Consider the following 18,242-nt stretch of genomic DNA (forward strand, 5'->3'; position numbering starts at 1 on the left):
GGATCTTCTTGCAATGTTTCCAGTGGATGTCTCAGATAGGCGAGTAAAACTTTAAGCCAGGCCAGCGCTCAAAAACATTGCTAGTTATTACCTTTTTTCCTATAGATGACCATCCATGTACATTTGAACTATAAATCTAAAAAAGGGATGGGAGAGAGGTAATATTTAAGTTGTGTTTAACGAGAATCTTTGAATTGTTAATTTGGGTAGTGTTCATTCTTTGCCCAGGTTCCTACTTTCCATGAAGGACGGGCTGAGTGCCATGTGGCATACTAAGATGATAAAAAAGGTCTAGACCCTCCAGGAGATTTCAAATGAGCGGTATGAAAAAAGCCACGAGCATAATAAAGGGCTCAGGATACTCTGAGGAGGGGAAGAACCCATGTATGGGGTGGGATGAGGATGGACTTGGACAATTTCATAGAGGAGACAGTATTTGAGAATTTGTAGTTGACATTTGAAGCATATAGTGTATGTTTTTTAAAAAATATTTTATTTATTTGTTCATGAGACACAGAGAGAGAGGCAGAGGGAGGAGCAGGCTCCCTGCAGGGAACATGATGCGGGACTTGATCCTGATCACAACCTGAGCCAAAGGCATATGCTCAACCACTGAGCCATGCAGGTGTCCCCAAACAGTACATTAAAAAAAAAAAATTTTTTTTTTTTACTTGAGTGAGAGAGTATGTGTGTGCAAATGAGTTGGGGGAGGGCCAGGGGGCACGGGGCTTGATCTCACCACCCTGAGGATCATGACTTGAGCCAAAATCAAGAGTTGGATGATCAACCAACTAGGCCACACAAGTGCCCCCATACAGCACATTTTAAACTAATTTTTCATATACTAGGGGTAGCATAAAACAATTAGGAACTGAAGGGTTTGGAAATCCCAGGGAAAATTCTGGGATTTCAAATAGTCTAGTTTGATGAAAAAATGTATAAGAGAATAATAAAAGGTCTGGCTATAAAGGTAAGCTGCAGATATGTTGAGGTCGTTGGATTTCATTTTGTGGTGGACACTAGATTTTTGAGCAGAGAGATAATGTGCAAGTATTGAAGAAGATGGATTATTAGTGGGAAGGGTGAGAGGTATATTCAAACATCATCCACAGTTCTTAATATATAATTAAAATGTATTTTTTCATTTATAAATGATAGAGAATACTTAATAAAAATATGTACAATAAATCATTCATATTTGAAAGTGCTTGTCAGACAGCTTCATGCCTTTTCAGAAGAGGCTGCAATACTGGGAAAATCAGAAGGCAATCTCAATAACTCTTCCACTTCCTCTTGTAAAGCCTCTGCTTTCTCATGTAACAGCATCTACAATAAAAACATCAAGACATGAGGCCAAAATATACATTGCCAGAGAATTGCTAACATTTTTACCACTGTCTATTAGATACTTGAATCCCTGCACATCAGTACTCTAGACATTAAAACTAATAATGAGATTGAAAAATAGCCACTTAAGCACAAGCGATTATAGTAAATGAAACTGAAGCATTTAGCTAAAGTCATTTTAGCTGATCATTGCATTTGGTATACCAAAAATAAAGGAGCTTTAATACTCTCAAAGATTTGTTTTATTGAAGACTCAACCACTTAAAAATTAACTTTTAATCTATAAAATTTAAGGCAATTTTGCAAAAATTTAATTAGCTCTTAAAATGCTATCCTTTATATATACTTTTTATTATTCTTCAAAGTTTAGTATGCTATGTTTTAAAAACCTATCAATGTTTCAAAGAAAAGTTTTATTCAAGCTCCTAAAATTAACATAGCTAATTTCAAAAGAAACATAATGAGCCAAGAAAGTATTTATGAACATGGCACATAGTAGATGTCAAAGAATATTTGCTGAATAATGATTTTCCCTCTTTCTTTTAAAAACCAGAAATAGGAGCGCCTGACTGGCTCAGTGTAAGACTCTTGGTCTTGGGGTTGTGAGTTCTATCCCCACAGTGGTGCAGGGATCACTAAAAAAATCTTTAAAAACAAAAAGCAAAAAACCAAAAATACAGTTTTGGTATTTGCTGCAGCTGGTTGTTGTGTATACTAGGGTGCAGTATTTGCATTCCTTCTGTTTTAAAAGTTTTATAACAAAAAAGTTCAGCAAAATCATATCAAGGCAAAATTCACAGGACATAAAATGAAAGTGAAAGGCCCACTCTACCCATTTGACATAAAGCATAGCATTACACAGCATTATATATAGGATGGATTAAAATGCTATCAGTAAGCTTTCCAGTAGCTGAGGTAATGGTGACCATGTAAAACTAATCTCCCAATATATCCTCTAAAAACTACTCAGATCAATGAGGACAGCAAGTAAACTGCACAAAACCCATGTGCCAGCATTACTAGAATACAGAGAACACTATCATCTTCATATTATAGTTAAGACTACCTGCCAATTTCCAGTAGAACCATTTCTCAAGCTCCCACTCCAAGGGATTGCAGAGATCAAGGTGAGATTGAGGAAAAAAAATACAAGGGAAGGAGAATAGGGAAACAGAAGATCTTAGAGTAAATACTGTCACCTTCAGAGAGAGAAAGGCTATCCCAAGTATAAAAATACTGAGAAAAAACTATTGGCAGATTGAAACACTGTCTATAAGAAGGGACTTAAAGTACATGAAACTCTAGAAAGGCAGTCTTGGAAAGGCAATGCCTATGGGGGAGAAGATGAGTAAAAAAGAGAGGGGAGCCCCTTAGGGAGCCCCTTAGGCCGAGCAGGGAGGGGATAAAGAAATAAAGGGTAAAATTTAGGGTCCTGTAGGACATAAGGAAATTCAAAAAATCAAAGAACACACTCTCCCTTGCACTCTTCTCCCACCATAAGTTGTTCATTGAACTAACCTTTGCTACACTGACAGAAGACTCTTGAACTAGAATTCTCATCAACTGCTCCAGATGGCCATCTCTGTCTGAGAAATGCAGGGGCATAAGCAGTTCTTATTATACTAAATTACTACATAAAAGGAAACTGAAAATGAGAATCAAAGCTCTTCAACTCATAAAAATGTCCTCTCCTGAAAGCAAACTATGAAGCAGAAAACTGTAATGCAACATTCTAAATTGATTTAAATATTCCCAAATAAACATTTGGAGATATGGGGGGAAAACATATCCTGAATAAGCCCCAAACTAAGAACAGAAATGGACCGAGAACAGGAAGAAGTGACATAAAAGCTGAGTAAATTTAAGGAAGAAAGAAGAAATAGGCAAAATCATATTAGAAATAAAAATTAAAAAAGTGCCCAAAGAAGAACAGATTATAATAAACCTTAATTAGGGTGATGGTAGTGGGGATGGTTGTAGGGGGCAAGATTACAAGATGATGAAAATGAGGTAAAGAAGTAAAGGGGCAGCTGGATGGCAGAGTCAGTTAAGTGTCCGGCTCAGGTTATGATCTCAGGATGGTGAGACTGAGTCCTGCACTGGGCTCTGTGCTGAGCACAGAGTTTGCTTAGAGTTCTCTCTCCCTCTCCCTCTGCCCACCTGCCCTTCCCTCCCCTGCCTTCAAACAAATAAACCAATCTTTAAAAAAAAAAAAAAAGTAAAAATGGCCAGAGAGATAAAAAATGAAAGATGGGCAAAGAAAATTCAATATACATATAATTGGAGTTGCTAAGAAGAAAAAATCAAACAGTGGATCATATTGAACTAATACTTAGAACTAGTTTATGGGGTGCCTAGGTGGCTTGGTCAGTTGAGTGTCTGACTCTTGGCTTCAGCTCAGATCATGATCTCATGGGTTGTGAGATCGAGCCCTGATGGGTTCCATGCTCAGCAAGGGCTGTGCTAGAGATTCTCTCCCTCTGTCCCCCACCCCCAACTCGCAGGTGCGCATGCACGTATATGCTACCTTTCTCTCAAATAAATTAATTAATTAAAAAACTACAATCCAAGGAAACTTCCAGAAATAAAAGAAAACGAAGATATCTTAGTAAAATTATTTCAACTTAAGAAAATAGGTTCATGTTTTACATACTAAAAAAAAATATTAAGGATGGGGGGGAACTCAGAATACAAACAGAATCTAACTGCTCTTCAAATGAGTAACATAAGCATGGTGAAGCAGATTTTTTTAAAAAGTAACATTTGAACACATTATTTCAATTATATATTCTCAGACGAAAGACAAAAAGCTGTAAATAATACTGAACTTTAGTTAGTTTTTTCACAATGGTACGCTTTTTTAAAAAAATATTTTATTTATTTATTTAGAGAGAGAGAGGGGCAGAGAGAGAAGCAGGCTCCATGCAGGGAGCCCGACGTGGGACTCAATCCCGGGTCTCCAGGGTCACACCCTGGTTGGAAGGCAGCGCCAAACCGCTGAGCCACCTGAGCTGCCCTGCAATGGTATGCTTTAATAATTCTGAAATTATTCGCAGTACATTCTAGTATTGAGCAAAACAAATACACTGATGAAAACAGGAGCTGGGTTTCTCACTGTTAGAGAAAGGAACTAAAAACATGAGAAGAGTAAGACTACAATGAGTCCTTTAGTGTGGGATCAATGTGGATTAAAGGTGACTAGAAATTCTTTGATGTTTACATTAACAGATGAGACCTAATTCTTCTCTTGAACCTGTGTTTCACTTGTAACTAACAGAACGTAATGGATATGATGCTGCATGATTTCCAATGGCCTGTCAAAAGAAATTGCAGCTTCTGCATTGGTTTCTTAGGATGAGACCATTCCAAGATCTCTTGAATGCTCCCTCCCATATCCCAGTACCATGCTATAAGAAACCCAAGCTAGGAGCAGCTGGCTGGCTCAGTCAGTAGAGCTTGCAACTCTTGATCTTGGGATTATGAGTTCGAGCCCAATGTTGAGTACAGAACTTACTTTAAAAAAAAAAAAAAAAAGAAAAAGAAAAAGGACTAAGCTATAGGTAAATAAGAAACACACACTATTTTAAAGAAATTATACCAGATTAAATAAAATGGGACAGAGTTACCTTTGAAGCCCTGAACTTCTAAGGACAGAGAAAAGACGGAGAAAGCTATTCAGCTGCAAACATGGGCCTCTACTTATGGAAAAGAAAGAATGATCTAGATGAGAAAATTCAAAGCCAGGAAGAATCATTCCCAGGGAGAATTAAGTCCTAATCAAGGAACTGGCCACGTATGCATGACTGGATATCAGAAATGCTTCTACATACCACACATTTTCCCCCTTTTTGAATGGGAGTATAATGTAGTTATCCTATCTCTGCTCACCATTGTATGTGTACCTCTTTAGTTCATAGATCTTCAGAGTGACCTGTGAAATTGTGCTCAAGGAGCATCACCTGCACCTAGACTTGATTTAGAAGAAATATTGAATGGACCTTGAGCCTGAGTCTGATGCCATAAAGGGATAAATCTTTTAGGGATGAGTATATTTTGCATGTGGGAGGAATGTAAATAACCTGTGGCCAGAGGGCAGACACTACAAATGACTGCAAATTATTTGGGACTCCCCTCATGTAGAGGTGGGTCTAATTCCTCTTCCTTTAGATCTGGGCTGATCTTAACAGCCTTCTAATAACCAATAGTATACAGCAGAAGTGACACTACTCAACCTCAGAAGATTTCCTGCCTTTTCTGCCTTGATCTCTCAAAATGTTCATTCTATGGACATTTCCACTTGAAACTGTGCTGCCATAAGAAACTCAAGCCCCATAGAAACGCCATATGTAGTTGTTCCAGCTGAAAGTGGCAGATAACAGCCCCCATTTGCAACCGCCAGTCATGTGAGTGAACCATCTTGGATATCCAATTCAGTCAAGCCCAGTCAAAACCTGACTGTAATCGAAAGAGACTCCAAGTAAGAATCATGCAAACTAAACCTTTCCAGAATTCCTAATCCACAAAAACATAAAATAGCTGCTGTAAGCCACTAAATTTTGAGGTAAAACTTTGTTATGCAGCAGAATGTACCTGGAAAAATTAGAATTGGAGTTCTCAGTATGAGTTCATTGCTTTTAATTATTTACATGTAAGTATAAAAAAATATACAGGCTTATATGGATTCTCTCTGCTAAGAGAACCTAGAAACAATGTTATCTCTCTCCGGTAATGAGCATATTTGCCCCTAAAACTTAAGTTTCTAAAATACCATTCCTCACCAAAAAGAACTAGGGCTTTCTGGAAAAATGGTTGATTCTATGACCAAGGCAGGCTGAACATGGAACATCCTGTGCAAGAGTACTAGTTATTAATTTTATTGTTTCTCAGCTCCAAATCATTCTTCATTGTCCGGTTGGAGATAGATACTAGGGCTAGATCTTGTCAACATTTCTTCTTTGCCAGCTGCTACAATGTTAAGCTTTGCCAATAGAGGGCACTGGAGGGACTGTGGGAGGAAGGGGTTTATCTTTCCTGGCTTTGAGGTGTCTTTTTCTTATGGCTCCTGCAGTGCTAGTCCGGGATGCTGAATATCTGGTGGCACTCATTCCAGTGAGTTTCAACAGCATCCCTGCAGACAGCTTTCCAACATGTTCCATGGGTATTCAAGCTAGTTTCCAGGCAAGCACACTCCAGGGAGCTTCCTGGCAGTTTTGCTGGCATCCTAGTGGGTAGCTTCCTGCCTGCCAGCCTTGGCTGCGACACAATGAACTTATCTGCTGTCCAGTGAGCCACAGCCACACCCTCTCCAAGGAAGTATGACTCCCATCCACAGTGGGTGGCATGGGGTGAGAGTGGACACTCTTCTCATTATTCCTTTCCATGGTTGATGAAGTTCTGTTTAGCCCTTAGAAGCCATCTGATCACCTTGGTTACTAGTTACTAACTCTTTATATTAAACTTTCCTCTTCAAATTACTGTGTGGTTTCTGTTCCTAATAATTATACCCTGACAGATATATCCCAAAAGTAAGAAAATCCAATAATGATAGGGACAGGTCAAAAAGACAAATTGGCCTGCATCTAGAAAAGGATAACTAGAATAGTATATATAATAAATGCCCATTTACCCACTCAGCTTTAATAGTTATTGATCCATGGCTTCCAATATTTTTATTGTCTTAAATATTGCTTTCAGTATTTTAAAGTAATGCTCCATCTTCTATTGGAATCCTTCCACATGTGGTATTTTGTCTTCAGGATAAATTCCCAGAGTGGGAATTGTTTTCAGTCATTTGGGAAAGAAATTGCCTAAAACTAGATCCTTTAATGTGAATAAAAAAATCAGAAAAGAGAAACTCTTGGAGGTGAAGAGAGCTGTTTTCAAATATGTGAAAAACTACCGGAGGAACAAAGAAAATAGAATAGTTCTAGAGGGCAGTACTTATAATGTAATGGTGGACACTGTAGGAAGGCAACAGTTGCCTCATTAGATTGGGGTGCTTTACACTACAAGTGTTCAAAAATAGAACTACCTAATTTTTGAGGTTGTAAACTCCTTGTCAGTGAAGGCGTGCAATGGTGGGAAGGCCAAATGTCAGGGATGCTGAGGAAGGGACTTCTGTGAAAAGGGTGAGGAGGCAGGATTCTGCAAGTTCTCACATTCCCTGTACTTCAGGGGACTCTTGAGATGGTCTAATTTCTAAGCGGTGCTTTTTCTCTTTTTGGCAAGCCTTGTATTGTAACAGATGCACTATTTTTATTCACGTATTGTGAGTATACACTTCTGTATCTACAGTTAAATGTTTTTGCTTCTATGACCAGAGTTTAAGGAGATAATATTACAAAATATCATGAAGGGTAAAAAATGGTTTGTTTGCTCACCTTTGCTGATGAAACCATTTGCTTGGCCTGGTGTCTTGATAAATGATCAATTGTTCTTATTAGCACTTCAGGATTTGCGTTAGCTAAGTGCGTCAGACTTTTATAACCTGCATTGTATAACTGTTTTGCTCGACCCTGAAAAGTATTACAAAAATCATTAGGGCCAGAATTTGAGATTAGGAAAAAATAATCAACTGTTATTGAAGGGAAAAGTTTCACATGCAAGAGACAGAAATAGACTAGGTAATAAGAAATCAATTATTCGATTTCGAAGTAATCGTTTCAAAGTTATTAGAAGAGGTAACACATCTGAACCCTGAGAAATTTTAAGTTAATTAATTAATTAATCTATTTATTTATGGCATAGAGAGAGAGGCAGAAACACAGGAGGAGGGAGAAGCAGGCTCCATGCCAGGAGCCCGACGTGGGACTCGATCCTGGGACTCCAGGATCGCGCCCTGGGCCAAAGGCAGGCGCTAAACCGCTGAGCCACCCAGGGATCCCCAACCCTGAGAAATTTTAAAAGATAAATTTGGGTGGTTCCAATCTGAGTGCAAGATAGCTCTCTGAGCAGCGTTAAGTTAACTGATGTGTGTTGCAACCAGGAATGAGGAATCCATTAAGGCATTCGGGGAGGGGCATTATTTTAGACACCCAATCACAATGTTCTAGTCCAATATCCTTAAAATGTTTTCACCATCTACTTAGGGCACTTGGGGAACACAGGCGTGTGTGTTCCCGGGCAGAAAAATGCTTCTGATTGAAGGACTGAATGACAGAACACGCTGAAATCAACAGCTGGCTAAAAACAGTAAGCTGTGGGACGCGTGGGTGGCTCAGAGGTTGAGCATCTGCCTTCAGCTCAGAGTGTGATCCCAGGGTCCTGAGATCAAGTCGCACATTGGACTCCTTGCAGGGAGCCTGCTTTTCTCTCTGTGTCTCTGCCTCTCTCTCTGTGTCTCTCATGAATAAATAAATAAACTCTTTAAGCAAAACAAAACCCAGAAAGCTGAGAAACCAGGTAAGGATACTCTCTTCTCACTCCCTTAGGAAATGGAAATAAGCCTTGTTCCCACCGAATCACTACTTCCTGAAACAAGCAGGGAATCTAAACTGACAGAAGGTAAAATTCTTCATTGGAGCAGAGGAAGAAAGATGCTAAAGACAAATGGGGAGTCTCATTTTTATCCCTACTGTTTTTCAGATACACTTGGGGAGTCTCATTTTTAACCCTACTGTTATTTTTTTTTTCACAAATGTGATTTTTTTTTTTTCCCAATCAGGATGGCTTCCAGATTTACAAGGGATTTCTGGGAGGCCATAACACTTTATTAAAAAACAACAACAACAAAACACCCTCTCATGACAAATGAGGAATAAGGCTGTTGTTACTTACCTGTGGTATGACTTATTTTATGAAGAAGTCTTTTACTATTTAATTAGTAAAATCTGATTTTTTTGTTAGTTGAAATCATCTCAGTTGGGAAACTGGGAAACTACTAACCTCTAAAACTCCAGTCACTTCCATGAGAGGGATTAGCTCTGCCTTTACACAGTAAGTCAACTTCTTGGTAAGTTCTACCAAAAGGGCTCTATACACCCAAAACTCCTCAAGTTCCTGCAGAATATAAAGAAATAAACGGAATTGAAATCTGGTAAGTTATTTCAAAGTTTGATTGGCGTGGTAGGGGGTTCAGAGAGGATGTTCCCTGATACAAGTTCTGAAACTTGATTAAGCCAGAGATGAACAATAATTCCACACAAAATTAGCATAAGGAAACATGGCAGAGACTGAGGAATTTGATGACGTAGTTTTGGGATGAGGAAGAAGACTGATAATTGACAGGAGTTCTATTCATTTTTTAATCAAAACACCAGCAAGTGAATGCATAGTTTTTCTTTCCCAGATGACTGAAAACAATTCCCACCTCTGGGAATTTACCCTGAAGACAAAATATCACATGTGGAAGGATTCCAATACAAGATGTAGCAATACTTTAAAATAATGAAAGCAGTATTTAAGACAATAAAAATACTGGAAGCCATGGATCAATAACTGTTAAAGCTGAGTGGGTAAATGGACATTTATTATATTGTCTTATGTTTGAAATCTTCTATAATAGTTTTTTAAAGGTTGCTTCCTAACCTTGGGTGCCACTGTGAGCTTATGAGATATGTGGAGGTATTCTGTGACCACTAGCAAAGCAGTCAATGCATTAAAGCTGGCAGAGTAAAGAGAAGAAAATCTTCAACAGAACGATGAATCCATCAATAATAAACTGCCCTAGCTCCAGTTTTCCTGCACATGATAATCTTTTTTCCTTATTGTTTAAACTTCTATGGAGTTTTTCCATAATTTGTAGTTAAAGGCATCTTAACTAATACTATTGGTATACTATTTTATACCACTTACATAACTTTAAAAAAAAACACTAAAATACTGAAAGTACACTCATGAGGGTACAAGTTGTCAGGTAGACTGTTTCTAGGATCAACCATCAGATTATAGTTGTTTTTCAAGTTCAATACAGTTTCTTTTACTTGAACAATTCCATAAGGCTGAAGTCCTTACAGTCCTAAGTAAAACAAAGGGATAGACTATTAGGGGAAGTATCTTTAAATATGAGGAACAACACAGAAAAGTTAAGAAAATACATTTTAAAGCTAGCTTCTCCTTATTACCTATAATTTTTGTCTACTGCTTAGTTAGCATGTGATTACAGAATGTAAGCTAATATTTAAAACTTAGCATAAGCAGGAGATATTAAGAAATATGAATTTGCTAAAATAATTATTATTCAACCCAAAGTCAAGTATTTTGTATTATTTACTTATGAGTACATATGACAGAAATAATTCCATATATATATATATATATGTATATATATATAAAATATGGAGATTCAAGATAGGAAAATGAAGATTTCAAACTTAAAAATAGAATTCACATAAGAAAAATGTTTTTAAAAAAATTGAGCATAGAAACAAATATGGAAAGGATTATTACACCATTCAATTAAAAGAAATTTAAATGCAGCCAAAAAAGGCTTCTATAGTAAATTCATCCCCAAAACTGTCCAAGTAGAAAAGTCTGGTAAGCTTTACTATGATACTTAAGGAAAGTCTGAAAGCTTCTTTTAGTAAAGTCTTAAACAAATCCATCCCAAATGCATATGGCCAAAATAAAGTTTATTCTTGAATTACTTTATAATTAAACATTTGACATAGAAACCTAAAGCAGCTGCCAGACATTAGAATAAAAAATGGCCAAAAAAAAAAAAAAAAAAAAAAAAGGCCAAATACTGTGGCGATCACGGGAGTGATCCAAGTGGTCCCAAGTAGTGACGAGGCAGCTCCTGGGTATTGGTGATGCACCAAACAAACACTTCCCATGGTTATCACCATGAGAGATACTCCTACACAGTCTATATCAATGGAGAACTGTTGTTTTAAGAGTTGATTCTAAATACTTGCAACTATTAGTGATGGTTCTAAGAGTAGGGGAACGAAGTGCTTTCAACTTGTTTGCTATATATTTTGAGTGATTCTGTCATTTTTGTATCTTTACCATAAGTTAGTATATAGGATTCTTATAAGCAGAAAAAAACAGATGTATTTTATTTATTTATTTTAATTTTATTTTTTTAAAGATTTTATTTGTTTATTCATGAGAGACACACAGAGAGAGAGAGAGAGAGAGAGGCAGAGACACAGGCAGAGGGAGAAGCAGGCTCCATGCAGGGAGCCTGATGTGGGACTCGATCCCAGGTCTCCAGGATCACGCCCTGGGCCAAAGACGGTGCTAAACCGCTGAGCCACCCAGGCTGCCCAACAAATGTATTTTAAATAAGTTTTGAGCGCTCTGTATTAGTAGAACAATGAAGAAATAATGACTAACCAGTTTATGAGTTTAGCAGCAATTAAAACAAAAAGATGCACAAGGCATGTGTCATCTAGTTAATGGAATTACCTCACAGAAATGTAGCACACAAGAGGAGAATGAGGCAGCTCCAGTGAGAAGACTTTGTATATAGCCTCGAGGCATATTAAATTTTTCAGACACACTCCAAATGTTGGTCTCTTTGAGCAGGGTATAAAGAACAAAAGACAGGTACAGTCTGTTGACAATGTCCTTGTCCACCTTCTAGAAAGACACAAACAAATTTATGTACTGGACCTGCTAAGAATGTAGCTTATGTTGAATTTGGACAAAAGGTAATGTGAATGAAGTTATACGACAGGAAAGCCAGACTAGAATGCTTCCAAAGAAATAAAACTAAGATTCAGCATATGTACTTTCAGATGATCATTTTTCCAAATATAAAAAAAAAGAAAACAAGCCAAATTATTTCCAATTTATTTATTTATTATTTCCAACTTAAACTCCCTTCTACAGGGGAGCTGTAGTGGGTTGAATTGTGTCTGCCACCCCATACCTTTTTGTGGTAGCTGTGAAAGTGACCTTACTTGGAAATAGAATCTTTGCAGATGTAATTAGCTACAGATCTTGAGATGAAATCATCCTGGATGTACAGTGGACCCATTAGGGCTCTTTATTAAGTGACAGGTGTCTTTATAAGAAGAAAGGACACAGAGTGACATAGACAAGGCAATGTGAAGATGGCAACATCCAATGGAGACACTGGAGGGATACATTTACGATCTAAGGAACACCAAAGGTTGCCAGCAACCACCAAAAGCTAGGAGAAAGGCAACATATTTTCCTCCTCAGAGCCTCCAGAAGAAGCCATCTTGATCTCAGACTTTTGGCCTCCTGAACTTCGAGAGAATAAATTTCTGCTGTTTTAAGACACTCAGTTTGTGCTAATTTGTTAGGGTAGCCCTAGGAAAAGAATAAAGGAAGGAGCTGGGAAGCCCTTTACATTTACTGTGGTAATTATAGGTTGCATATATTTGTGAATGTAATGAGACAAATGCATTTATTTAGATAGGTATGTTAATAAGCTTGTCCATATTGTAAACTAAGTAAATATTAGATTCTATGATTTCCACATGGTCATGATAAATAATTAATGTCTCCAAAGTTAAAACACTGAAAGAGAAAAATGCTACCTGTAGTTGACAATTTCTGTGTACCTGCTTTTGCTTGCAGTATCTAGTGGTCAGTTTTTGTATAAAGTATTTCATAGCCAATATCAAGGCAACTTAGAAACTGAGTAACTCATGCTTGAAATCAGAGGAAAGAAAGGATAAACTGAAAATAGAAAAAGTGGGTATAAAATACAAAATTATATCCCTTATGATGGTAAAAGAATGGGATGAGAACTTAGTGGCATATCAAAGACTGTATGAATTACAGATTCTATGTGTTGATACGTTTTAAAAAGTATTAAGCTGAAAAACCATGATAGTTGAATTGCTAATAGGGAGAGACTGCTTTTTAATTTCCCAATTTTAGTGTACCTTCATTATTAACTATAATTTGAGTTAATGTAGATTTTGCTTAGAATATATTTTCTAAGCTAAGAAAAATGATTTAATTATATTACAAGGCAAGATAAGATGCTTTATGCCAATTTCAAGATCTTTTACAAGAAATACTTAAAGGTGGGGATGTCTTTTTCAATGTATAAATAAATCTGATTTTAAGTAAATATGCTCTCTAGAATTTAAATCAGCTGAACATTTATTGACTATATTACATTAAAATGTAATAAAAATAAATTGATTCAAGTTTAAAAAGATGCATTAGTCTAATAAGATTTTGCAGATGTTTATTATTTGGTAATGAGTTCCAAATTAATATGATTTTGTTTTAATTTATATTTTAAAGTTGTATATAAAAGGTTTAAGAAATATTTTTAACATTTTGAACATCTAAACAAAATGTATGCATTTCTGAGGTAAAGGACTCAATCAAAATACTGTGATAAGATAAACATTAAAGTACTACACCGACATTTATAATTTTATGATTCAGCAGTACATAGGACAGGGCATCATTCAATTCAAATGTGTGTAGACACCATCTTCACTTTTCAAAATGAAATTAGTAATATCTACGTAAATTTAAAGATATGGAGGAAATGGCAGGTAAGATAATTTGGTTTCAATAAAAATTGGATTACCAACAAAATTATAAATATAAAAAGTGTATTATAAGGTGGAAAATATTAACTTAAGGAATTTGAAGGCATGGATTATTTCCATTCCTCTTAAAGTTAGTGTATTAGACACTTCATATTTGTTGACTAAATTTCAAAACACTAAAATATAAGAATATTATACAAAAAGGCATTAATTTATCAACTTCAACCTTCTACAGAGCTCTATGTACTTGAAGTACTAATTAGACTGGGAATTCTTTAAGGACAACAAAACCCAACAACAACAAAAACCTCAAACCGAACCTATCTTAGAATCCCTAATACCAAGTAGAATGCCTAATAAAAAGTTTCTAGGTCAGGGGGGCCTGGCTGGCTCAGTGAGAGGGGCATGTGACTCTTGATCTTGGATCATGAGTTCAAGCCCCATGTTGGGTGTAAAGATTATTTTAAAAAACAAGTTTTTAGAAAATTCATTTTTTCCCTTGAACTGAACTTATTTCAGGATTATATACTATCATAAAAACATTTAATAAATATTTTACATTTTTTATAAGCCATAAGTAGCCTAAGAAAAATAGATTAATAGGGTTTACCATTTCCTATGATAAGAAGCTTATATGTGCATGACAGAGTGCTTCAGAAATGCAAAGGTATACACACAAAAAAGGCCATCACACCATTCAAAAATAAATACTGCTTTTAAAAAATGCCCAAATTTCTGCTCCTCAAATGTTTTAAATAGTAAAATGGGAATTATACTAATTTAAAGGAAAAAAATATGAAACAAAAAGACCAAATCAACAAAAGCCAATGATACAACAGCATTAATTCTGCTATTTTAACTTGGTTATTTAGGGAGAGAAAAAAAGACTATGGTACCTTCTTTATAGGTTGACCTGATGCTTTCTTCCCAATAAAGTTTTCAGAGACTCCAAGAAGAGCAGCTACATTTTGTTCTGCTGGACTAAGCTGGCTAAACTACATTTGAAAAGAGTAAACAGAGAAAAATCAAATTGTAACTTTAAAAAAAAAAAGATTTATTTATTTGAGAGAGAGAAAGCATGTGGTGAGGTAGGGGGGCAGAAGGAGAGGGAGAACGAATTTCAAGCAGACTCCCTACTGAGTGTGGAGCTCGACTCTGGGCTCAATCCCACGACCCTAAGATCATGACCTGAGTCAAAATCAAGAGTAGGATGCTTAGCTGACTGAGCCACCTAGGCACCTTTCAAATTGTAACTTTTAAAAATCTGCCATTTGAACCAAATTTAGTATTTCCTGTGATATCACATTATCATGGTTTTAAAGGATATGAAAAAACACAAATTTTACTTATACATATTGTAAAGCTCAAAAAATGTATTATTAAAACATAACATTTTAGTAGAATACTTAAAGGCATGGTCACAAGCACTGTGACTATGGACTATGGTTTCCATGGTCCATGTGGTTATGTTTAAAATTGAGAGGTCTGCGGGGAGGAAGGGGAGGGAAAGCTTTTGACAGTAACTGCATTATATAGGACCACTTAAAAAACTTAGTTACAATTTAAAATATGACATTAAAAAGAAAATTAATTTCCTGCAAATTAAGAGCAGCATACTGCTTCTGCCTACCATGTGTTCATGCATCTGCTCTGTTCATAGTAAAATCCTAACAGACTGTACTCTACCACATGGTTTTGTAACAAGTAGGACCAGCTCCACCTTCCTGTTAGTGATAAAACTGATATTGCTTCTCAGGTAGTGAACGTCACTGAGTTTAGTTATTTTGCTTGGCTCCGATAGAGCTTTCATGTAATTAAAATCTCAAAAAAAAAAACAAAAACAAAAAACAGCTTTCATGGTTTTCTTCACATTGTAGGCATCATAAAATGGAGTGGCCCCTAAAACATAACAGTAACTATCTTCGGGGAATGAGATCAGGGATGATCATCTTTTCTTTTCTGCACTTTTTGTTATTTTTTTGATAATGAACATGTTTATATTTAACAGAAAAGTAATATTTAAGTGACACAAACTGAAAATGCTATTTCCATATTACTCTTCTAAAAACTGACACATGAAAGGCCCAATTACAAACATATTTTAGTAGAGAAAAAAAGTGAATAATCACTTAATAAAAATTGCATCATCATTAATAAATAAGACAGACCATACTGAAGAGCCTTCTATTCTCACCTGCCTGAAGTATATCATCCAGTCGGGGTCACAGCAAGAAGCCATGTCATAGGGAGTTGTTAAATAAATCAGGTGAAGAAGGCTTTCGAGAACAAGTCCTTCAAGACCTTTCTTCAGATCTCTGTACAGAATGTTACAATAAGCCAAATCTATAGTCCCTAAAAGAAAGATCAAAATTTCATCTTTCATAATTACCAAAGGGGGAGAAAGGTGATTTTTGAAAATGTCTTGTTGAGAAGTTACCTAAGCATAGCAAAAAGTCTTCAAAATCTCTTAACTCCAGCATAGTTAACACAGTTTTATAGTTTCCAGTGTACAGTGTAGTGATTCAGCAATTCTAAACATTACTCAGTGCTCATCATGATGAGCGTACTCTTAATTCCCTTCGCCTATTTCACTCATCCTTCCACCAAAATCCCTTCTTATGTAATTTATCACAACTATTTTGGAGGTCATTTTGACAGACCTCCAAATGTTTGATACATCAACATTTAATAAGATTACTCCTTCTGACCCAATTGCTGTTTTTGGAAATCTAACCCAGAGAAACATTTCCACACATACCCAAAAATAGATATAAACAGAGATGCCCGTTGCAGTTTTGTCTATAGTTGAGAAAAATAAAAAAAAAAAAACAGTGCAAATGTCCATCAATAGGGGAATGGTTAATTAAATTACAGTATCTAGACTATGGATGATTATAGTAGTAAAAGAAAAATGAGGTAAATTTAAAGGGACTGACATGTTAAAGTACTCCTTAATATTTTAAGTGAGAAAAGTAAGCTGCCAAAAAATACTTACAACTATGATTTTATCTTAAAAATAAACTACAAAATAACATATATAAATGTATATACATGTATATACATAAAATCTATACACATATACATATAAACATACATATATAATATACATATACATATTTATCTGTATGCATAATCATATGTGGAACAATACACATCAAATTGTTAACAGTGGTTGCCCCTGGAGGGTGGAAATGGGACAGGAGAATGGGATTTTCCATTACATAATTCTGAGTTCTAAGGAATTTTTTAAATGACAGACATGTATTATTTTTCATTAAGTAAATTATGATGTAGCCATTAAGAAAAAAACTATTCCCTGTCAAGAAACAATTTTTAAGGAAAAAAGCAAGTTCTGGAACAAAACCAATGATTGTTTACTTAAAAACAAAAGCTTAAAAAAATCTTAAACTTGTATATTAAGTATATGTTATGCATTGAAATGAAATGTACAGAACATGTCTGAAAAGACATATACCAAATTGCTATTCTTGGTAGGATATTAAGATTTGTACGATTGTTAGTAGAGGGGTGTGTGAAGGGGGATGATAATCTTTTTCCCTCTAAATACTTCTGGAGTATCCTAAATTACTTGTAATTCAAAACACCTTTCAGGGTGTCTAAGTAGCTCAGCCAGTTCAACTCTTGATTTTGGCTCAGGTCATGATCTCAGGGTTGTAAGATGGAGCCATGAGTCAGGCTCATGGTGGGTGTGGAGCCTGTTTAAAACTCTCTCTTCCCCTCCCTCTCTGCTCCTCCCTACTTCCTCTCTAAAAAAACAAAAACAAAAACAAAAAACCCAACACTTTTTCAACTTTTTATTTATTTACTAAAAAACCCTTTTTAAAAAGTAAGTTCTACACCCAACATGTGGCCTGAACTCAGAACCCTGAGACGAAGAGTCACATGCTCTACTGACTGAGGCAGCCAGGTGCCTCCATTTTTTAACTTTTAAAAGCGAAAGTAGTATAATAGCTTGTTAAGATTAATTGTTAACATTAATAAGATTAATGTTATTAATATGAAATTAGTTCCAATTTAAAGGAAGAGAATGATTTAACTTCTTTTTTTCCCGGCACATTTCCTCAGAAACTTAGGTAAACTCTTACCCTTAAAAGAAGCTCGTCCCAGTTTTGTAATATGAAAACTATATTGGATCTCTTCTTTGGGCTTATCAATAGTGTCTTTTTGTAGAAGTCCTTTTTCTGTCAGGTATCTAAGTGATTCGATGGTTATGTCCCACAGACTTTTTTCTTGCAATAAAATCTTTTGCTGAACACCAAAAAATGTACCACACATAAAGTGATATATGTCATCAAGATTCGTTGCAATCTGAAACAATTCAAGACATCATTGGAACATTTTCCTTAATTTAAGACATTGTTTTGAATGCATGTTAATCTCCATACCGCAAAGCTACTGAAATAAATTAGCATAAAACTAACATACTTGCACATATAAAGATAA

General features: G+C 35.9%; 1 protein-coding gene across 8 annotated transcripts in view; it reads right to left on the minus strand.

The window, feature by feature from the left end:
• Positions 1-1,112: 1,112 nt before the first annotated feature.
• HELQ (helicase, POLQ like) overlaps positions 1,113-18,242 on the minus strand; it is a 44,329-nt gene continuing 27,199 nt past the window's right edge. For 4 of the 8 annotated variants that reach the window (XM_025425830.3, XM_025425805.3, XM_035709684.2 and 1 more), the window contains 7 exons: positions 17,885-18,107; positions 15,973-16,130; positions 14,675-14,773; positions 11,698-11,871; positions 9,232-9,345; positions 7,728-7,862; positions 1,113-1,326 (listed from right to left, as the gene is read on the minus strand). In XM_025425830.3, the coding sequence (XP_025281615.1) occupies positions 1,222-1,326; positions 7,728-7,862; positions 9,232-9,345; positions 11,698-11,871; positions 14,675-14,773; positions 15,973-16,130; positions 17,885-18,107 (1,008 nt within the window). In that variant the 3' untranslated portion in view covers positions 1,113-1,221. Of the gene's footprint in view, positions 1,327-7,727; positions 7,863-9,231; positions 9,346-10,140; positions 10,304-11,697; positions 11,872-14,674; positions 14,774-15,972; positions 16,131-17,884; positions 18,108-18,242 lie in introns of those variants that run through there. The other 4 variants (XM_025425812.3, XM_025425822.3, XR_003127500.3 and 1 more) reach the window with 4 other exon arrangements.

The sequence above is a fragment of the Canis lupus genome, chromosome 32 (assembly GCF_003254725.2).
Source record: "Canis lupus dingo isolate Sandy chromosome 32, ASM325472v2, whole genome shotgun sequence".
In the NCBI taxonomy this organism is placed as follows: Eukaryota; Metazoa; Chordata; class Mammalia; order Carnivora; family Canidae; genus Canis; species Canis lupus.